The sequence below is a fragment of the Microcebus murinus genome, chromosome 2 (assembly GCF_040939455.1).
Source record: "Microcebus murinus isolate Inina chromosome 2, M.murinus_Inina_mat1.0, whole genome shotgun sequence".
Lineage (NCBI taxonomy): Eukaryota > Metazoa > Chordata > Mammalia > Primates > Cheirogaleidae > Microcebus > Microcebus murinus.
Genome location: NC_134105.1, coordinates 51,832,526 through 51,856,436, shown reverse-complemented (window position 1 = coordinate 51,856,436; position 23,911 = coordinate 51,832,526). Strand labels below are relative to the sequence as shown.

Here is a 23,911-nt window from a genome sequence, read left to right as displayed (position 1 = left end):
GTACAGGTGACAGAATTCAAGATTCTGCCTTGTTTGGGAGTTTTCTTTCTTTTTCTATTCTGTTTTTTTTTTTTCCCTTTCTGTTTTAATCCTTGAGCAGAAAGCAGAGAAAGCTTAAAATTCATGCTTGCGAAAAGGCAAAATGCGATACAAATTGAGATGCTCATTAAATTCCACAGCACTGGCATTTTCAATACTCCTGGGAGGATTCACCGCGTCTCTCTCCTCAACCCGGGAGCATATGGCTTCCACATTGTTCCAGGCTTAAAATTCTCCATTGCTTTCCTCTGGCTCTCCTATTCAGAGTGCAAAATGCCAGCTTCTTAGATTTCACTCTTTTTATTCAAAACCTATTTAAGAGCACACTAACATATGCAAGCAGTTATAGCGTGTGTTTCAGATCTCTTCTAATTTCAATGAAATAACGGATTTTTTTAAAATATAAAAGAACAACATTGGAATATTTTCATAGGCATAGAGATAAAAAAAATGTGGCTCCTCGTTGATATTTAATTTTGTGATCATTTTCCTCAGATAAAGTCCCTAAATTTTACACAATTCTCCTGGTCAATTCAAGACTTACTGTGTTCCTACTATGTGAAAATAATTGTGCTAAACCACCATGAATAATAGAGATCAATAAGGTACAACTTCTGTCTTCAGGAGCTTGATCTCCAAAGGAAGAGACATACAAGGCACAGATTAAAGTATGTCCTAGAATTAAGTTGTTACCATAGCAAAGATAAAAGAAGCAATTATGTCAATTAAAAAATAAGATGTCTGTGCAAAAGAAGGAAATTTGTATTCAGCCATGAGAGCTGAGAATAACTATGGTTCAACAATGAGAAGAAAGGTATTGCAGATTGAGATATTTCCTTTCATTTCCCCATTGACTATTTCAGTTAATGATCAATTTATAAGAGTAAATGTACCAATTTTACCAGGATTTCTGATAATTAGCTTTTAAAATGAATTGCATTTCCTTCATTTATATGTTCAAAATTTAAAAAAAGAAGCTTTTAAAGAAGATTTGGTTCTTTCTCAAACTTGCTTCAATGTAAGAATAGAGTTATCTACGTCAATCAGTGTTTCTTAACAAACTGGATTGTTTCTAAATCTGTTTCAATTATTGTGGATTTTTTGTACTTTTTATCTGAGATTTCAATTGAAATATATGAATTCGACTTTAGTATTGACAAATGAAAACCGGATTTACTATCGTGAAAAATGGTATTTTAAAGCAGCCCTCCAGTTCTCAATTCTGTTTGATCTGAGCCACTTATTTTTCATTCCCCTTTAAAGTTTCTATTTAAACGCACCTCTTTGTCATATGCTGATAAATATTAAAATAACAGGAAAAATCTGCCTGACTTATTTAAGCTGATAATAAGAACAAAAGACGGGATGTGTGTCTCCTCCTTCCTTTTCTAACTATGGTTAAATGTTAAGGAGATTTTGAAACCTGTAATTACGTAATTGATATCACTACATTCTCTTTCCAGTGAAAAGCCAGGATTTTTGTAGTTTGTCACAAAGGCAGATGAAAACAAATTGCCTAAGTGGTATTGTCATTTCTTTGTTTCATTGTTTTAGAAGAATTTATCAAAAGAATCTCTAGTTGCCAAGCTGCAGTTACTGTGCCAATAATCACAAAATGATCTTTCCAAACACACCTTTGGCCAGGGAGTTAATTTATAGAACCATAAATATCACATATTCTCCTTATGTTTGTCATATTCATTACAAGAAAAAACATAGTCTTAAATATTCAAATTGACGTAAAAAGCATCTTAATAAATTTGGCTAACAGAAATGTGAGCGACATTGCTTTACTGTTAAGCCAATATGATGAAATGATAGAGGTTTCAAAACTACCTCCTTTGATCTCCAAGTATGTAACACCAGTTATATGTTAAAACACTCTATTTTGTTTCTTTTTGTAAAACTTCTAAAGAAACCAGTACATGCTACACTCCAGGTTTTTGTAGTCTATAGAAATAGTATTAATCACTTCTTTGTATGTCATATCATAGGGCTGTAGAGTAAACTCACCTTTACTTAATATCTTTCTTTCACTTTTATTCTTGGTCTCAATCTTTGTCTTATAAAATATTTTTAAAAGCATGTATCATAAATACTTTAGAAGCCAATGAGCCAATAGGATCTGCTGCCTTTGTTCCCTTCTTTTAGATACAGGGCTATTGTAATACTTCCACTATACTTATGGTCATGATACTAGCAAGAGAACACAACATCCATGTAAGGAAGATGGTAAGGATATGGTGAAGGGAATAGCACCACTGGCAATAGGAAAGCATACAACGCAATGTAAGGCATTAGGTGATTTCAGCACGAGTCCATCTTAATTGTTTTCTCCTGTGGTTTTTCTCAGATCCACTACTACAACACAGGGGAACAGATTCAGGGGGAGAAACTCCATTTGGACTTTAAAAATGTCATCTTACTGGTTGCATTTTATTTCAAGACAAATTTCTGTTCAACACATCTCCATGGTTTTCCTTCAAGGTGGCCCTTCCTCTCTGCAGCTCTCAAAGCTACCTGAGAAGCAGATGCACTGTACTGAAAGATGAGAAATTAGGTTCTTAAAAAAACACCTTTGAGGAACAAAGTTGGATGACCTCCAAAAGAAATGATTTGTGACGTGGAAGGAGCCCTTGGTTTCACACCTGGAAAGAATGTAAATCCAAGTGGGATCTATAGTTGATGCTAAGAGGAAACCACTAGCATACCCTTGGGGGCCCTCAGACCACTGTGGGGCACCTCGGGGTCTTTGAGGTTAGCTCTCCTGGAGTTCACTGAGGCCAGCAAGCTGAGGTCCAGTTGCGCTATCATTACAGCTCTGCCTCCGGCTCCTCTTCTGGGAAGCAGCATTACCGCACATTTATCACATTCTGAAAGCCGGGGGCATGCAATGGGCAAATTATTTAATACTGCTTTTAATTTGGTTTTATATCGAGTAAAGCAAAGCTCTGGTATGCCTTTGAAAAAAGTCAACAAGAGAGATCCTTTTGAAGGCCACAATATGCAAACAAATGCTATTATTCTAAAAATGGTTTGGAATAAGAGGCACATTTATTTTTCTGAAACATTGAGATAGACCTCATGACATGGCCTACCTTGTAGGTTGACTCTGGAGACAGGAGGCTGACTAGTAGCTGGGGACCTCCTGTGGAGACAGAGAAAAGAAGGACTGAGTCTGTATAGTACTTCTCCCCACCCTGTACCCCCTGCACTTCCCCCCATTATTACTGAGGAGTTTTGCAGGTCATAATAAGCTCTCGAGTGACATAATGCTATCTCCGGAAGGCAGGCTCCTGTAACACGGGTAGATGACTGCAATTCTCTCACATTCAGATGGCCTGGAATTTCCCTCTGCACAGCCTCAGGATGCCCCAGCTCTCCAGGAAGGAATTTGTTTACTCCAGATCCCTAACCAGCCCTGTGTTTTTTGGTTTTGCTGTTCCAAGAAGCCCTCAGAAGAGGAGATGCTTGCTTGGGCCTCACTCTGAATGCCAATTCCTTTGGGCAGTGCTATATAGAATCCTTAGCGATCAATCAGTTCAACCTCACATTTTTTGCACCTTAGGAAACTGAGACCCAGACAGGTGAAGCCACCTGCCAAAGGTCATACAGCCACCAGGAATAATAATCCAGCTTACTCAATTTAGGGAGCAGAAGTTTCACGGAGGAACATCGTATTAAATAACAAGCTTGTTATTTAATACGTCATGGGTTAAATGAAACAAGGAAGCCAACCCATGTTCCCCTAATACTGGAGCCCCTCATTTTTTCTTCTTTCCTTTTCTTTCTCTGCCCCCCAACCCCTCAATTTTTCTGTTCTCACCATCTTGCTCATGCTTTACAAAAGTTCTGCCAGACTTTTCCAGATTCCCAGTGTACTGCTGGAGAACCTCTCAGGAATACTATTGAGCAGTGCCCTCAAACCGTGGGGTCCATCAGAATCTCCCAGAGGGCTTATTGAAACACATTGTTGGACCCTATCCCCAGAGTTTCTGATTGAGTAGGCCTGGGGTGGGCTTGAGAGTTTACATTTCTAAGAAGTCTCCAGGTGGTGTTGGTCTGGTGACCACATTTTCAGAACCACTTGTATTAAGGACTCTCTATCCCACTAAGGAGCAACAGGATATTGGTAATTAGCAAGAGAGTGGACCCTAAGCCAGGGGTTCTTAAACATGGACAAGCATCAGACTCATTTGATACTCATTTCAGTGTATCTGGGATGAGGCCTGGAAATCTGTATTTTTTACTCCTCTGTGAATTCCCTTGCACAGGTAAATTTGAGAAAGAACCCAAATTCCAAATGCTAGAGAATGGCCTGCAAAGTTGGTGCTAAGGAAGGATCTTTCTACTGGTGGGGCCACAAAATTATTTTCCTGGGTTTTTAAGGGCTCCAAATAAATTTCTGATCCCTTAGGGGTAATCTAGCTTCTAGGTAATCATACCTTGTAGCTGCAGAGTCTATTGACAGGGTCTACATCTACCACTAATTTACTAGCTGGGTGATCCTAGCAAGGTACTTTTAAACTCTTGGTGGCATGAAATTTTCACATGTGATAAGAGAAGGGAAATGATCAACCAATGATTGCTTTTTTCTACTAGGCACTGTGTTAGGGACATCTTAGCTTCCATTGGGAGTATTATCATCTCATCTTAAGGATAAAAGAACTGAAGCTCAGAGAGGTTCAGAAACATACTGAAGCAAATGGTTTATAATCGGCATGGCCAGGATTCAAAGCTAAGTCTTTCTGAATCCAAAGTGCATGTTCATTCTACTATGCTGTCTGCTGATAACACCTGCACTCAGACCAAGGGATGTTTTTCAGGAAAATTAAGAGATTAAATTCCAAACTCCTTACCCTGGCATTCAAAGTCCTTTGCTTTCTAGCCTCAACATACATTTTCCAGCTTACCTGTTAGAATTCCTCCCCACCTGACATTTCATCTCAAGCCACTGACTGGCCTTGTACTCAAATGCATCTTGTGCTTCTCCTATGTAGCACTTTAAAATTGTAATTAAAATAGGCACTAATTAGTGTTCAATAGATAACTCCTTAGATTAATGTAAACTTTATGTGGGCAGGGAACAACTTGTTAAATACTTGATCCCTGGCACCTAGGATGATCTTCCATATGCCAAGCATTGAGTAAATACTTATTAAATGGAAGAATGAACGGATGAGTGAACACAGGACGGAGCTGACCCATACTTTCCCAAGGCCAAACTTGATCACTTCTTTTTCCTTGAACATGTGCTTCCCCTTTCCAGCCATGACTCAGGCCATGCTCTGTCAAGGAAGCTCCCCCCCACATTAAATATCACCTGCTCATGAAAGGTTAAGTGCCATCTTCTCCAAAGGATGCCATCCTCTTAGCTGAGAGTGCTCTCTTCTCTAATCTCCCATGGTGCTTTTTCTGTATCCTCATGTTATAATTCACATGGGTACATATTATCTCCACTAATAAATCTGTGACTTATTGATGGCAGGATCCAGTTCTGAATGCTTCCCTTGTATCCTCTGCAGGACCCACCAACTTGCCTCTCAAAGAGAAGGAACTCCAAAATACTAAAGGACTGTTGATTAAATGAACTACTGATGTGAAAGTGATTCAAGGAACCAAATGCTTTATCTGGTTTCCTTTTCACAGGCAGTCTTGTTTCTATGTCCTACTCACTATTCCCTGAGCACAGCATGCCCTCTTGTTGCTGTGTCTTTGGACACAAATACTTTTCTTCTTCTCTTTGAGTGCCTAATGCTTTACCATGCCCGGGACTCTGCTCAGGCATCCCCTCCTCAGAGGAGCCTTCCCTTCTGTGAGCAGTCCTCACCCCAGTTCTGTGGTTCTCTATGCCTACCCTGTCATTGCTCTGCTCAGCCTGTATTGCAATTCCCATTTTCCTGTCTGTCTCCTCAACACACCTGTGAGGAATTTAAGCAAAGATCAAGTCTTGTGCATCTCTGTAACCCTGGAATCTGGCATAATATTTGGTATGACATAGGCATTCAATACATATTTATTGGATTAATAACACATTTTAAAATAATTTGATTTTGCCTCTTTTCCTGAAATCCAAACAAAAAGCTTTTCTGAAAGAAGACACACAACTAGGAGACCCTTAATGTTGGAAATCTCTGCCTTCTTAATAGCATAACTTCTCACAACACCTAGTTCTCTCAATGACTTCTTGGAAATTAAATATATTACACAAACTCTTTTGTCTCAGAAGTTCATTTTGGAAATGCAGCTTTTATTTAGAATTGTTAATTTTTTTTTTTTTTTTTTGAGACAGAGTCTCGCTTTGTTGCACAGGCTAGAGTGAGTGCCATGGCGTCAGCCTAGCTCACAGCAACCTCAAACTCCTGGGCTCAAGCAATCCTTCTGCCTCAGCCTCCCGAGTAGCTGGGACTACAGGCATGTGCCACCACGCCCGGCTAATTTTTTTTTTTATATATATATATATTAGTTGGCCAATTAATTTCTTTCTATTTATAGTAGAGACGGGGTCTTGCTCTTGCTCAGGCTGGTTTCGAACTCCTGACCTCGAGCAATCCGCCCGCCTCGGCCTCCCAGAGTGCTAGGATTACAGGCTTGAGCCACCGCGCCCGGCCAGAATTGTTAATTTTGATAAGCATCTCTGTGTGTAAGCTTTGGAAAGACGGGGACCACATTTATTTGGTTTATCGCTTATTCTCAAGACCTGGTGCAAAGAAGAGACTCCAATACATTTGAAATGAATGAATGACTTCTGGAAACCGCATTATTGCTGCTAAGGCATGAGAGTGCCAGTTGGAAAATTGTGATGTCTGCCAGAGGAAAATGGTGTTGGTTGCCCAGTCTTCAGCAGTCCCTAACTTATGGAAGAATCATAAGAAGTTACGTGCCTGGCTGCTGAGGCTGGTGATAGGAATAGGGAGGATAATATGGCCACAGCAGTTAATACTTTCCAGCCCTGAATAGCACAGTGGAGAGAACTGCACTATGACTAAGAAGACAGGAATCCTAATCCTGGCTCTGGCATCTTCCCACTGTATGGCCCTGGGCGATTCACTGAACCTCTTAGTTTCTTCCTCACTTGTGGAGAACAGGCAGCAACTAACATTTACTGGTGATTTACAATGTGCCAGGTCCTGTGTGAGGGGTTTTACATATATTTCCTCACTTAATCTGAGGATATTTAGCTAGGTTCCTTCCAGCTCTGAATGCTCAAGATTTTATGATTCCCAGTTAATTTAAATCCCATGCCAAAGTACATAAAGCAATGAAAGACACTTTAGATACATACTGAAAAAAAAATTTAAGTGGTTATTGATTCTTTCCTGAAGGTGACATGCATGTTGATTAAATTATGTCTTGAAAGAATGCTAATACAAAGCTGTTACATGATTTCCTGGTAGCCATGCATGATAGTCATGAAGTTAATGACACAGTTAAAAGAAGGGCTCTCCTTGGCTCCCAGCTCCATCCTCTGGTTATCAGACTGGTGAATGGTGGGCACATTCACTCCCACCCCTGGTCACTCCACCAGTCTGTCTGAAGCCATGTACAGAGTTGATCCTATCACTAATTCCAAGTACATTCTTAAATGCTTTAAGAATCCTTATCTGAATTAACAACTCTAAATGAAAGCCATATTTTCAAAATTATCTCCTGGGACAAAGGAAATGTAGGTTTTCATTTGCAGCCAAGAAATACAGGGCCAATCAAGCATTCCCTCAGTGGGTCATTTCATGGAGGTGCAAGGAAACCACCTCAACTGGAATTTTGAGATTTCCCCCCTTTGGGTGGTAAACTGCTTTTACACAGAGCAAAGAGCCAAAAGATAAAAGAAATCTTGACTTCTGAGAAGTATAGTTCTATGTGGGAGTTCCTTTTCATATTATAAACCACACAATCCAGATGTCTCATGGAAACCACTCCAAGGACGTAATTATTGCTTAAATGTTACATTCAAGACAGGGAGTGGCATCCTAAAACCCAAGTCAAATATCCCAGAAAGTGACATCTGAGTTCCATGAATCTTATGGTTTCAGCTGTTAAGATAAGTAAGTATGAGGGAGTGGAGAGTGGAGAAAGACCCTCCGTATGCTGTATCCCCTCCTGGCAGACATTCTTGCTTTCAGTTCCTTCTCTTGGATTTTCCTCAGTTGTTTGAGGGTATTGACTATCTAGAAATAGAATGGAGTACATTAAATAGACTCTCAATTTTCCAACCTGCCCCTGCCAGGTCACTCTGCTGATGGCTGACTGATTGATTTCATTGATTTCGGCTCCCTGATGGCTGAAACCCATCATAATTTGGGTCTGGGCCTGGGCTAGACTGAGGAATGTCGATTGCCTTTGGTGAAGCTCTAGTGGTAAATGTGTCCTGCTTTAAATGTTTGTTAATGGGTGTTGGTTGCAAAGTAGTACTCAGAATCAGTAACAAGATCAACCCTGTACAAATATAGGTATGGGTGTGAAAAAGCCCATTAGATGCAACTATCTTGCTGTTGAAGACCCACTCTGTCTGATAAGTGAGGTTTGCTTTGGACTAAAAGTGACACAAAGGCCATAATTTGAGGGGTAGTCCTCAGCCAGAGTGTGAGAATGGGCTCTGGGTCAGTTCTGTGTATGGCCCCAAGGCTAAGAAAACACTTGGTTCTTAAGAAAGTGGTTTGAGCTAACATAGCTCATTAATCAGCAGGGCTAGGCTGGATGCCCCAATACTACTAACAGAGGAACCCCCTACCCTCACCACAAGCCCATGCCAGCAAATGAGACTAAAAACACCTGAGTCCAGCTATGCTGGACAAAGAAGCCTTTGGAATGTGTCCTTATTAATCCCTTCCTCACCATTCCCTTCTCCATTGTTCTGGTTCAGGGCTTCACTCAGACATTTTAATTCCTGAAAATATTGTCTTAGCTAATGTCTCTGCCTTCAGGCTTTCTAACCTTCAGAATTGTTGTGAGGATTAAATGAATTTCATAAGTCCTTCCTAAACATCTTTCTGTTCCAAAGCCTCCCAGGGACTTCTGCCCATAACCCAGAGGACTTCACAGGTGCAGTGAAGGGAAAGAGCACTGCAATGAGGGTCAGGATGCTGGGTTTCACATGTGACTCTGCTGCTTACCAGAAGAGGTATGTTCATGCACAAGTAATTTAATCTCCCTAAGCTTTGTTTCCTTATTCACAGAGTGGGGGGAACAATACGCGTCATGCACATCATTTACAGTGATTGTAACTCAGATAATGGATGTGAAAGCCTCAGTGTTAACAATGCTTCTGGATTCAGCAAGGGAAAGGTCATTATTATAATAGCTCACATTTATTGAGCACTTACTCTGTGCTAGATGCTATTTTAAGTACTTTAGAAATATCAACTCATTTAATCCTCACAATAGTTCTAATTTACACAGTAGGAAACTGAGATACAGAGACAGTGATTAGCTTGCCCAAGAATATAATCTTCAAGTGGTAGAACTGGGTTATGAAGCCAGTAAATATGGTTCCAGAGATCATATTCCATAAAGAAAAAAGGCAGGGGATAGGGAAGGGATTTTTTTCCTAAAAAAATAATTTCCTAAATAATTGGTAGTCTTTCCTCCAATAATCAATTATTCAGAAATTCATATGTATGATGGATATTTATGGAGCACAAAGTATACAGGAATTCTGTTAATTCTTGGGAATTCAAGGAAAAATGAACACAATTCTCACTCTTAAGGGACACACAGTCTAGTGTAGGGCAGATCCATGAAGAGTGTGCTAAAGTGTTCAGAGTGCTCTGGGACCAAATGAGGGCCACTCGGCCAGGCTTGGTGGGATCAGGGAGAGCATCTTGGTGAAGGTGATTCTAGAGATGAGTCATAAAAGACAACCAGGATTTGACCAGGCAGACATTGGCAGGTGGAATGAGACATTCTAGGAAGAGCAAACGGTAAGTCCATGATTAGGATGGAGAAGAAAGCATGCAGGAAGCAACAGGCCATGGTTGTTGAACATACTCCTACGTGGCTAGAGAGCTGGTCTGATTGTTCACCACTGTATCCCCCAGCACTTCCTATTAGACTGTAAGCCCTGAAAGGGCAGAGAACTTGTCTGTTTTGGTTACTATTATATCATAGGTGCCTGGTACAAAATAGGTGCTCAGTAAGTATTTGTTATATGCATACATACATGCATGAATGAATAGTATGTACTAAATAAATACTTGCTGGATAAATTAAGTGACAGATAAATAAACAGACAGTAGCATTCCAAAAGAGGATGGGACAAGCCTCTAGATTTCACATACATTGCATTAAATATAAACCCAATTAACTATCAGTCAAATTAACTACAGCTGGGTCATGAAGTTCCATGGGTGCCAAGCACCGGCGTTTAAACTTTCTCTTAACGATCACAGTGGACCATTGAAATGCCCCAAGCCAGAGGGTGACAGGGTCAAACAGCACATGAGAAGGATCACTCTGGTGGTAGCCTGGAGAAAAGATTAGAGGAGGAGAGACCAATGACGGGAAAGACTCCATCGGGGTGTGTACAGTCATCTCACAAGGAGGCCTACAACAAGTTATGGGACAGCGAAAGGCAAAGTCAGCATTCAAAGCAGGGTTTACTCCCTCTTTTAACAAACCCACTCTATGAAAATTTTGATGAAAGCATAACAGAGGGTTGACGAATAATTTTATAAATATTGGAGAGATAGGGTACTCTGTAGTGAACACTGGCTGAAAAATCAGGAGGTTTGGTTTTGGGCTCTGATGTGTTTCTAACTTATGTCAGGGTCGTTAGCAAGTCGCTGGATTTCTGAGCTTAGGATTGTCCTTCTGTAAAACAAAGAGGTTGAATCAGTGGTCTCAAAAGTCTCCTCTAGTCCTCATATTCCAGGATCATGGATCCTGTGATGCTCTGAGCCCTGCAATAATCTTTTAAAACATGCAGAAAAGTGAGATGAATAGCACTTAAATTAGGCTTATAAATCGAAATGATTTTAGAGAAGAAAAGTGGCGAATATAAAATTCAAACCCTTTATTTTAAGGTTAAAGGAGATCAAGGATCAGCAATGTTAATCGAAATGACCAGCATCATATAGTTAGTTGAGAGCAGAGGAGAAGAGAATCCCCCTCTTCTTCATTAAACTACATGAACCTGTTTTTATATTATCCAAAAATAGGCAACCTGAATTTAAACTTTTTGGTACCTTTAAGTTTGAATATTTGAATTCATTCATAGCTTATTCAAAAAACACATAATGGAATTTATGATTATTACTGGCCAAAGTGGCAAATATAAAAGTGAACCCCCAAAAAATCTTTATTCTTTTATTGTTGAACTCCTGCTGTATATTAAGTATTACAAGTACAAAGGATAATAAAATCCAGACTAGATAACTTTTAATGTCTTACCAGTTCTAAAATAGTATGGTGCTCCATCCTATATTCAAATTTTATTGTGTACCCTGATTTAGCTTGGAGGACAAATTCCCACACAATAGTTGTTTTTATAAAATGTTGCTCAATATGTTTTACCTTTCTGGAAGGGACTTATAATGCCACAAAAAGTCAATGCTTACTTGTTGGATGTCCCATGAAGGTTTGTCAGTACAGTGAAGTTGTTTCTCACACTCCGCAAGCTGGCCAGGACCTGTAAGAAAAATGTTTCAAATGGTTAGGGACAAAAGAAGACAAAAGGTCAGGTTCAGAGACCATACTTATAGTCAGAGTGAGAGCTAGCCAGGGCCAGCAGGTGCTTACCTGAGCAAAGGGAGTTACAATCAAGTCATCTCCATGTCTGGTGAAAAGAGAGAAAAGGAACATTTAGAAATGCATTTGAATTATAACTGTGACATATACAGATAAATCAAACCTTGTCAACGTGAGCAACACAAATGTTATATAAGTCTTCTACCTTTTTATAAGGCAGGACTCACAATTAGGCATACGTGGGGATTCCAAAAACTTGAAAGAAAAAAATAATAGTACTAGATTCATGACTCCTAGATTTACAGTGACTACCAGTAAAATCATGTGCAAGCAAGCATATATCCTCAGGGTATATTCCCATTAAATAACAGATCCAGAGTACTGTAATTCAAAGCGACTTGTGGATTTTGGTTGCTGGAGCCAGGAAATTCAAAGACAGGGCTGCTCATAGGGACACACACAGTTGGAAAAATGGTGTAACAGTCTGGGTAAAGGTTTAACATTGGATTTCCTGGCTTTTGTTGATGTGAACCACAGCTTTAATGCCATTTAAACACAGATTTCTGTCTGGGAATCCCATTACTTTTTGTTTTTAATATAATTTCTTTCTTAAAGTACCCAAGGAAAAGCTTTTAATGGTAGTGCACCACTGAACCTATTATAACCATACGATTGTCATTCATTTTGCCCCAAAGACCTGATGAAGCTCCACCTAGCGTTATGTAAATCTATACAAGGAAGAGTCAAAAATGTGTTTTCAGGAGCTCTCTCTCTCTCTCTCTCCCTCTCTCTCTCTCTCATGGTTCAATAAGTCACCTTAAGCCCACATTCAGCAAGCTCTCCACTGAAGATACTAGAAAACATGTTGGCCTGAGCTTCAGTTACAGAATCAGACCACTTTTCTATCACAGCGTGAATCATAATAGTAACATAGAAGCTGATGACATCGAGCTTCCCTCATTGTTTGGTCTACCTTTTCTGTCCTCATGATTGTCCCATAAATATGGAACCTCATTTGTTAACTACCTGAGTGCAGCCAGTAATTACTAAGCACCTGCATGTACCAGGTACCATGGGGATCCTGAACTGAAGCATAGGCTTTTAACTTGGGCTCTTTATAAAACATGATACTTTTCTTTCTACCTTTGTCTTTAACTAGAAATCTCCTTTCAATGTAATGTAGCGAATTTCTAGTGTGCCCGCTTTTTACAGTGACAATAAAAAGAGTAAGAATTCATTGTGTGATCACTACATTCTAGGCCTTGTGCTAAGCACTTTACATGCATTATCTCATTTAATTCTTGTAACAAGGCTGTGAAACAGACACACTTTTAAAAACATTTTTTTAGAGACAAGGGTCTAGGCTGTTTGTCCAGGTTGGAATGCAGTGGAGTCAGGTACTCTTAATATTCCTATTTTATAGATGACATAAAGCCTCAGAGCAGTTAAACAAATGCAGAACTAGCACACAGTCAGTGGAAGAGCTGAGACTGTTTGAAAATGTAAAAAGCACAAAAATCTGTGCTTTTAAATACTATGCTTCCTATTTTATGATGATGCCACATAGCTGACAAATTAAATTATATGGAATTCATGATCTGCCCAAATTAAAACAGTAGGGAAGACGAAAAAATATTCAAAAAACTGTAAGAGACATTTTAAATATAGAATGAGAAATATAAACAACGGATACTTAATGGAGTCCAAAAGAGAGGTGATAATTACAGGTTAGAAGAAACAGGAAAGGCTTGAGTGAGTGAGTGGTCTTTGAGATGAACTTTGCATATGTAGTACCTTGAGCAGATGCATTGCTGAATAAGTTAGGGAGTTATTAAAACTGCACAAACTGAAGATTAAAGGGACGTAAACAAACATTAACAGGGCGCAATGTCAACATGAAGGGCAGGCTTTAAAAAGGCAGGGATGGTAGACACTATCAATGAGAGAAATGGCAAGAACAAAAGCATTGAAATGGGAAAATATTAATCAAGCTCGCTGAGATGCTCCGTGGCTGTTTGGGTGGAGCTGAGCATATTAACTATGAACATTTGTAAAGGATAAAGCTAGAAGGTCCACCAAACCCATATTATGAACAATCTGGACAAAGATTATGAGTTGGTGCTTAACTCAGTAGGAAGAAATGAGCCAATGAAGGTTTTTAGTGAGACAGGAAGTGAGATGGGCAAACAGAAAAGTGTTTGAGAAAGTAAAATGCAATGGATGTGGAGGGAGGGATGGGAGAGGGCACAGACGTAGAAAGAATGGTTAGGGAGATCTTTTAGTCATTTGTATAAGAAGGAATAGATGAGAACAAAAAAGAAAAAAAAAAAAAGAAAAAACCTAGGATGAGACAACTCGAAGAGACCCCAGAGGTCTTGCAGGACTCAACATTTAGTTGGATGAGGGGTCACAAAGAAATATTATTTTCAACTTTAAAAATGGGCATCTGAGAAAACAGTGAAATTGTGAGTGGAAAGAAGAAAGTGAGGAGGAGTTGGGATGGTTTCAGGTACATGTTGAATTCCAAGGAACTCATGCCATCCAGGTGGAGACATCAAGCACGGAGACTGAAACGTGGAAATTCCAGCTATAGATGCAGGAGTTACCCACAACAGCAGGCGTGGTGAAGGCCATGACAGGGGGAGGCTTCCCGAGGTGGGAGTATATATGGATAGGGAGCCAAAGGAGGAACCTCTGGGTTCTTGGAGAGAAGCCCAAAGGAGACACAGATTAAGAACCAAGAGAGGAGCAGTTGTGACAAATGCAATGCAGTGAACTGTATCAGAAACTTCCCCTACCCCAAGCTATTTTCTTGGGATGAACTTTGAGATGGGTGAAAGATCCTGTACTTTGTTCTGATTTATGATGTGAAGTTCAATTATTCATGAGACATCAGGGTGATTTGGGGACAAGAAAATGGATTTAGAGTTAAGCAGATCTTCTATGGCTCCTGGATTTCTAAAGTCTAAATGATCTGATAAAAGCTAAATAATATAAGCAAATCTCAAGCATGTATAGTGCCTTGAGCAGATGTATTGCTGAATGAGTTGGGGAATTCCTAAAATTGCACAAAGTAAAGATTAAAGAGAGGAAAACAAACATTAACAGCACAATGTCAACATGATTTGATCATTATGGAACTTCTGAAGTTGAGGAGAGCAGAACATTCAGAAGCAAGAGATGGATTTGTAGATCCCCAGCATTGGCTCCCTTCAAGGATTTGAACTGCAAAAGTTTATGCTGTATTTTAGACAATAGCTGTTAGAGAAATTACTGGATGATTTACAGTAAGTATCAGGAAACAAAACAAAACAAAACAAAAAATCTCCTGTTTGAGTATGGCCAGATTATTCATACAGCTATTCTGAATTTTTAAAAATCATAATTTCATAAATTACGAATTAGGAATCAAATGGCATAGAAATAACAAAACATTTGATTATGAAAACATGCATTTCTTAATTTCCCAAACCACTAGAGAAGGCAGTGCCTCTCAGGTACAAGGCCAGATATTCAGATCCATTGCATGAGCAACATCTAGTGACAAAAGCGGCACATTACAATTTGACAGAATAATTGGAAATGAGAGAACTCCAATCTCAGAATTGAGTCATAGAATTGAGCGTAGGTCTGCTCCGAACAATGAAATGGTTTTCTAGAAGGCAAAAATTCTGCTTTTCATTGCTGCATTCTAAATTTTATTTATTATTTAATTTTCACCTTTCTCTGTTTCCTCACTGGGCACAGAATTTTACTTGTACTTTTCTTATAATTAATTTTAGTGTGTCTCATTAAAAAAAGATGAATATTATAGTGGTTAAGAGAACAGATTTTGGAGCCAAACAGCAATGGTTTGTTTCTTGGCTGCATTATTACTAGATGTGAAACATTAGGTTTCCTGTGTTTCAACTTCTTTATCCATGAAAGGGCTTTTTTTTTTTTTGAGAATTAAATGATTAAATTAAATTTTTGAGAATTAAATGATTAAATTATACATGTACAACTCTTAATAACAGTGGTTGGTAAATAAAAACACTTAGTTATTTAGTCATAGTTATTATTAGTAGGAGATATATTTTTATATGAACAGTCCCTGACTTATAATGATTTGACTTAAGATTTTTTGACTTCACAATGGTGTGAAAGTGATACGCATTCAATAGAAACTGCACTTTGAGCCCCCATACAATCATTCTGTTTTTCACTTAAGTACAGTATTCAATTACATGACATATTGAACACTTTACTATAAAATAGCTTTATGTTAGATAATGTTGCCCAACTATAGGCTAACTGTAAGTGTTCTCAGCGTATTTAAGGTAGGATAGGCTAAGCTGTGATGCTTGGTGGGTTAGGTGTATTAAAAGAATTTTTGACTTAATGATATTTTCAACTTAGAATGGGTTTATTAGGACAGAACCCTATTGCTAATCAAGGAGCATATGCAATTAAGGGGTTGCATGTCTTTATTTCCAGCTGGTAAGAACATCTTTAAGATATTTGCATCTGTCCCCACTGCAATCAAGAGAACTCATATTTATGTTGTATTTGCAGCTTATAAAGCATTTTCATACACATTATTTCATGGAATGAGAGAATGCTCCTGATGCCAGGGAATGGTACAAACACTTATCTTGCAGGTCAAGCCTGAAACCTCCCTCTCTCTCACCCCACAATCAACCACCAACTCCTATTGAACCTAATTTGCAAATATGTATGAATTGTCCACTGAGTCTGCTCTAATGTAGATTCCCATCCCCTATTACATAGATTACAAAAACAGCTTCCCATTGGCTCCTGACTAGTCTTTAGGCTTGTCCACCCTCCAAACCATTCTTCATACTTCAATCATAGCTATCTTTCAAAAACATGTCTGATTACGTATTTTCCTGCTTCAAAGCCATTAGTAGCACCTCATTGCTTGTCTGTAGCATGAAGGCCAATTTCTTAGTATAGACCATTATTGACGCAGTTCCTGCTCCTTCTTCCTTCTCCTCCTTCACCACTTCCTCACCCCTCCCCTTCTATGCCAAAACCATGCTGAGCTGTGGTTCCCCCAAATGCTGCCCCGCAACCAGAGTGTCCGTTAGCACATCCTGCACATCCTCGTGCCTGCCTAGCTCCTGTGGCTAAGTCCTCAAAGTGGGTTGCTCACCCCGCTTGGCCAGACATTTCAAAGTCCCATGCATAACTCTCTACAGCTACCCTTAACAGAAGCTGTTAAAACTGCCTGTTGACTTACAAATCTTTTAGTTCCCTTGAAGACACAAAACCTGTCTTATTTGTTAACACAGCGTCTAAATTTAAGTAAATATTTATTAAAAGAGAGAATGCATTTGATCTTCATAACAGCTGGAAAGGTAGAGCAGAGATTAATACCATCATTTTTATATTTTAGCCTCATTTAGAGTCTCTCTATGCACTGGGTATCCATACGGTTTACCACCTAGACTTGTTGGTTTCAAGCCTTGGTTCTCATGTATTGGGGAAGTCACTTAATCTCTTTGTGCTCCAATGTTTCTCATCTCTAAAACAAGAAAGTTACAGCATCTACCGCATTGAGGATATGGAAATTAAATGAGTTAATATATGTAAAGTACTTTAAATAATACAGAGCATATAGAAAATACTTAATATATGTGTGCATTTATTTAAAGATAATTTAGAGATAATAAAAAAGATTCAATGTCTTAAAATCCATGGTACTAGGAAGTGTGATGGCTGTACATCTAACTTAAGTCTCAGAAACTACCTCATACTTTTTTGGCAGTCCATAAATAAACAGGTCTCAAACGTAAGTAAGCTGTTACTTCTGCTTTTTTTCTTGATTCTTATGTATCATTTCCCTTGACTGATTGATCTCTCTAGAGACCACTAGTCTTCATGTAAATGGTGGCTTTACAAAGCTCCTTGTCTATGTAAGGCTTTGCAAATGGGATGACTGAATGAGAAAACATGGAATCTCCTTTCCCTATGGCTTTGCAGGTAGATAATCAAAACTCCATCCTGTTCCTGGTAGTTCCTGTCACAATTTGGGGCAATAAAACTGACCTCACCACTTTCCAGTACTTTATGTTCCCATGAGGAAATCTGTACCTCTCAGTAAATGAAGGCATTACACTAGAGATGACTACAACACAGGAACTGAACAGAAACCAACAGACTATTGCCACATCTAGGAAAGCATCAAAATTTCCTTTCAGGACCCAATAGTGTGATTGTGTTTTACTTTACTTGAAAGCCTTATTTTGGTCTCTCTTTTCTAGCTAAAAGTTAAAGACAATTTTCATTTTCTGTTCACATTTTTACTCTTAATATCTTTTCACTCACTCTTCCCTGCCCATAATTTCCTCTTACTCTTCTGAAAGAGTTCAAATGAGAAATTTTTAACAGCTTGTGTTCCTCTATTACTAGGATTTAATGCAATGGAATTATGCAAAGTTTTCCACCTTTTATAAAAATCCATGACTGCTCTGTGCTGGACATGAGGTGCTTCCGAGCAGGGGACACCCCAAAGCTCCCACTCAGTGGCCTTGCATCAGGACTCCTGGCCTGTTGTCACCCTTTTCCTTCGGGGATCCACAGGTGGAAGGCAGGAGAAGCAATGGGGAGCTTGGGAGGGTTATTCCTCTATGTATTTCAATTCATCCCCAAAAGTAATACTTAGGTGAAATAGCTTTAAGAGAATTGCTTCAGTTTAGATCCAGATGCTTGGGGTGAAACTGGATTTTCCAACATGGTCCTGATAAAATTAAATACCAGAAGATCTGGATATTATTCAAATTCTACTTCTTGTTGTGTTGAGAAATATAAATTCCTAAACTGACAAATAACAAAAGTTTTAGCTGCGATACTGAAATATTTGCAAAACAAAATCTTATGCTATTTTTATTCATGCAAAAAGTTTAATATATCCTGTTATCAGTATTTTTGATAGGGTGGTATCACATTGCCAACTGTATTTTCTTGGGAAAGGCTGTTCTTTATTATGAAAGTGTGCCCATCCCATTTTTGTAAGCTCTTATTTTTAAAAAGTGAGAATGATAATAATTTACATATATAAATTTTAATTACTTAAATTTAAATCTGGCAACACTGTGTAGGTCTTAAAGTTAGGAAAACAATTTTATTGGTTAGTAAAACTGAAATGATGGTAAACCACTGGCAGCAGGGAAACTGGATGCAGAGGCATGGAGAACCACATCTCTGTTTTAGCACCTATAGACTGAGTTGGACTGTGATCTTTAAGGTCTCTTCAAGTTCAAAATTTCTACTACTTTTTCATTGCAAGCAAAGTAACATCAAAGTTTAATCTAGAATTTGGTTTGTCTTTCGGGGAGACACTGAACAACCCTAGGACCTGGCATTACTGTTTGGGATGAGTTTGGGGAACTGTTAACTGGGGAATTAGTTTGGGGATTGACTAGCTTCCAAAGTTAGTTTGTGGAATGATTAGTCTTTTACCTGTAGAACATTATGTGAATCAAGATCTAATTAATTTGAGGTCACCACATTTCCTATGCACTACCACGATGAAGTCTAGAGCAGAAAGGTTTTTATCTTGCTAGGGGAGAGTATTCCTAGTACTTTCACTCTCCATTAATGCCTCCCATCCAGACCTTTGTCAGAAATGGCCCAGTTTCTATAAGATCTACAGCAAGGTGGCTATCTCTCCTCCAAGCCTCAGGCACCTCACTCCGCAGTCATCTCTTTCCTACCTGGTGGTAGAGATGTCACATTGCAACCTGAAGAACATGGGTGAAAACAGTTCAAGAGTTTCGAATATGGTCATTGTTAGCTACATCATGGGATACAGCATGAGATACAGTCGTGGGATTGGGGAAGTTTCTCAATCTCCCAGAGTCCCAGTTTCATCATCTATAGAGTGGGGATAATGCTGGCACCTACCTGACAGGGTTGCTGTGAAGATTAACAGAGATAACATATGTAAATGAGCCTGCCTCCACCCATGATGAGCGCTCATTTAAATGTTAGTTTTCTTCCACTTCAGAGTTATGTGTGCATGTGTGTGTTCCTCTTATCTTTCTTCTTTAACTGTACCCTCCCTGAGAGCATGTAAACTTTTTGAGAATGAGATCTGCTTATAAATCATCTGTGATTTTTATGCTGTTTTGTTTAGCTTTTATCCTCCAGAGCCTGGAACAATGCATGGCACATAGAAGAGATTCAGTAAATATTTGCCAAATGACTGAAAAAAAAATAAACGTTGGCCCACATAATGATTGACATATTTTAGGGCTGGGGTGCTTCTATTAAAACTTGCTGGCAGAAAAGCCCTGGGGAATATTTTTTTGCTGGTAGCTCTAAAATGCCCCCTGCCCCTTTCACAAGAGGGTGACATTTTTGGCTCTTTTCCAATAGCGGAAGAGAACCCAGTGGAATTTTCCAAGCTGGAGACTTTAGGAAGCTACTGATATTTTTATAACACATAATATTAAAAACAATTGTCTGTGTGCCCAGAAGCCTTTTAAGGCATGGATTCCTTAGTTTTTTAGCACCCAATTTTATTTGGTTTCAGAAATCGAATAAACAAGAGACACAGTCCAGTCCTTGTTCTTTAAATAAAAATTAGAGATTTACAAGTAATAGCAGCAAAACAAAAATATCAGCTGTGCTTAACAGGGCGGTGGAGTGTGTTGTGTCTCACCAAGGAGCCAGGCAACAAGTGGGCATTGTGTTAAGGCTCCAGAGAAGGGACACAGGCATGTGGTGGCATGACAGCTTATTAAATGTCACCAAGCAAAAAGGCCACTGGGAGAGGATGCATATAACCAACCTCCATTTTTTCTTCTCTGCTGCAGCCTCATGCAAACTGCACATGCAGCCAAAAATTCAAGTGTGATTTGTAAAAAGCGTTAAGGTTCTCATCCTGCAAATGATTCAGCAGTTTGCGAAATGAAGCTAAACGAAAATTTCTAAAAAATATCAGTAACAGATATAAAGTGAACACTGTGCTAAGGATTTTTAATACTCTTGGAGACCCCAGCTACACATTCCTCAAGCTGTAGAGCATTGATGTCCTTAAGATGGTCATCGTTGTCATCTCTGCTCATGTTCATTTTTCTTCTCCCCCCTTCCCATGGGTTAAAAGGGGACAATTACTGCTGCTGCCCTGACAGGGTTAGAGATGAAGTAAGTGTGAGACTGGGAGCCAGACAGAGCGTGTACTTACTGCTCGCTTGGAAGTGAAGAGTTTCTCGACATCGCCTTTGGTGACAAGTCATAGTCGCTGTCTGATCTGTAGAGAAACGACTCTCTGCGCTGGCTGTGCCCAGGAAAGGTGGCGTGAAGCACCAGCCCAGAGGAGGAGCTGGCCTGGGGGTCCAGCGGGCTCCGACCCGGGGAAGGGCCATTTTCCACATCAAAGCTTAAAGAGAAAGCAGGAAACCCTGGTCACATGAGAGCCACGGAGGAGGACATGTAACACACATTGGCAGGTCCTCGGTGCCAGGCATTTTACATAAAGCATTACACATCGTGGAAAGTTTGAATCTTCAAAACACCTCTGAGTTGCAGTCATGATTATTCTCATTTTGTATATAGGAAACTGAGTCCCACAGAAGTGCAGCCATTTATTTACCTGAGTCCACCATTAGCAACTGGTGGAGCCAGAAATTGAAGCCAGGAGCAAACACCATGGCCATTCAGTGGCATGAGCAACCTTGACAAATTCAGAATACAAGGCGAGTACAAAATAATTTGGTAATAAAAAGCCACTCTAGAGGGGACATCTAGAGGGGACACAGCTGTAGGTGTCAGACACTGAACTATCAGGTGAATGAGCCTTCCTAGCTGGATGACTTCTCCCTGCCGTAAATGAATACATTGCAACCTCATTAATGATACAATATGCATATTTCTAAATGTTTCAGGAACAAAGTGTTATCCTGAAAACCTCCATTGGCTGATTAGATGGGAGGCCCAGGCTGAGATTTAATATTCATATGCAAGTTTAACCACAGAAAATGACTTAATCTTATAACACCAGATGACTCTCCAAGGCTACAGAGCTGTGTCTAGAGAAGGATGCACTCACTGGTTCCTACAGAAAATTGCCATTGAGATTTCCAATCAGTCTCCCTCTCTCTGAGAAGGTGCCCCAAGCCCAGAATCATTCAAACAAGCTCTAATCACTGAACACACAGATGGGAATAGCAGATATTTTGTCTCTTGTTTTCTCTCTTCCCATTCTGGTATTACCTCGGGCACCATGTCCTTCTCAGCTCTCTGTGCATTTTGCCTGCACACACAACATGCCATAGCCTCAAATTGACAGTAACTCTCTTCCTTAGTATTTTTCTAGAACACTCACTGCTCCCCACCCAAAGTTCTGCAGAGAGGTGTTGGGAAAGGGCGTGGGGCTGGGAGCTGTCTTTTCCCAGTTAGACCACAACAGTGAGCTTCCTTTATACTCACCCAGCTGCCATAATTTATTTCAACATTCTTGCCTCTTTTCTTGCCCTAGTTCTTACAACCTGCCCTCTTTGGGTGGATGTTGCTTATATTTCTTTAATTGGCAAAGGGCTTTTGGATATATTATTCCATTTACTACTAACAACCCTGTAAAGTATATAACACAATCCCACGCCACATTTGAGGTAAGTGAGGCTTACGGAGACGTAAAACCTTGCCTAAAGTCGCAGGCTAGTAGTAACTTGTAAAGCAAGAATTGGAAGACCCAAGTCCTCCAACTAATTTCTTTACAAGCTCAGACTCCCCTAATCACAGAGTTCTCTTCAGTCCCTGGATTCAAACAGAATTTATGGTTGGTATGTAAAGCGTCAATTGGACTATGAGCAACCTTGGCTGTTGTCTTGAATGAAGACAAGGGCGACAGCAAATTACCCTGAAGCTGTAGGTTTCCTTGAAACAGGAAAAGAAGAAATGAAATGTCAGGCCTCTGGGTTATAATGCTTCCTGGGAGACCATTTTGAGAAGCTGCTTTTAGATAACTTACAAACTCCCGGTGTCTGATAAGAAGCAGCAAGTGAGAATCTCTGGGTAAAAGGACAAGGAAGAGCCATAACAATCCAGTATGTATTTGGGCTTTCAAGGTACCGCAGATGGATTTTTCTCAGCAGGCTGATGGTCTGGGATGAGGCTGCCTTTCAAAGACTGCGGGCAGGCAGGCGGGTGGGCAATCACTCACGCCAGCCTGTTTGCCTGCCTGCCAGAGGTAGAGCTATGTTGTAAGCCACATACAATGCAGCAAGTGAAAATATAATGAAGCTAACTTGCAAACTTTCTTTGGGTAAGCTCTATACTAGTTGTTGAGCAAAATAAAGAGCACCTTTGTGGATAAGGACTCTTTTATGCCACCCAAATCCTGTAGAACCAGTAGGTCCTGATGCTGGCCCTGAACCCTTAAGGACAAAGAAAGTAGGCTCTTAAAAGGTGAAAGTGGGATTACACAAAGCTTAACAGTGGGCATAAGCTTCAAAATCTCATGTGTATTTATGTCGTTATTCATCTGGTATGTATTCATACAGCCTTTCTGGATGTTAAAACATTGCAAAACTTTTTTAACAGTTGGCAGCCAGCCACTGCCCCAGGCCCTCCAGGATCGGCTGGGCTTGCTTGGTGATCCGGTAACTAAAGGGTTGGTGTCTGGAAGCACAATTGGCCTGTGTCCATTTAATTGGTAGGTGCTCATGCAGCACCAGTCATTAAATATTATGAATATCACTGCTGTGTGTATCTGTGCTAAAATCTTTGAAGAGGTGCCAAGTGGGTATGCCCACCAAGCTTTCAGAACTTTTTCCATTGAGGGTTTCCTCCAGGGCTCACCCTACCCTCTTTTTTGCTAAAGGCATTCCTAGTGGGCAGAGGGTGAGTCCGCAAAGCATTTCCCTTAAAGTGAGTGTCACAGGCATTCTGTACTTAGTGTTAGTATCCAGCACATTCACGCCTGCCACATAAGCTGGGACTACACTCTGACTCCGAAACTCTCTCCACGTTGCCCCTGTTTGGTTTTATTTTCTCTCTTCCTTACCCTGCCTAAACTCACAGGGGAGAGCTTGCTGGAATTCAGAAGAAGCCAGGGAAGAAGTCTCTGGTGCAAAGAAGCAGTCTTAGTGAGACAAATGGCCTTTCATATTCCCTGGGGCAGTGTTTCAAAGCAACCAACACAGATGTACAACTTGGGAACAAACATGAATCACCAACC

General features: G+C 39.8%; 1 protein-coding gene across 2 annotated transcripts in view; it reads right to left on the bottom strand.

Annotated features, from left to right (window-relative positions):
- Positions 1-23,911, bottom strand: part of PDE4B (phosphodiesterase 4B) — a 396,900-nt gene that overhangs the window by 98,265 nt on the left and 274,724 nt on the right. For both annotated transcript variants that reach the window (XM_012767157.3, XM_012767158.3), the window contains 4 exons: positions 20,918-21,112; positions 11,776-11,812; positions 11,595-11,665; positions 3,138-3,187 (listed from right to left, as the gene is read on the bottom strand). In XM_012767157.3, the coding sequence (XP_012622611.2) occupies positions 3,138-3,187; positions 11,595-11,665; positions 11,776-11,812; positions 20,918-21,112 (353 nt within the window). The remainder of the gene's footprint in view (positions 1-3,137; positions 3,188-11,594; positions 11,666-11,775; positions 11,813-20,917; positions 21,113-23,911) is intronic.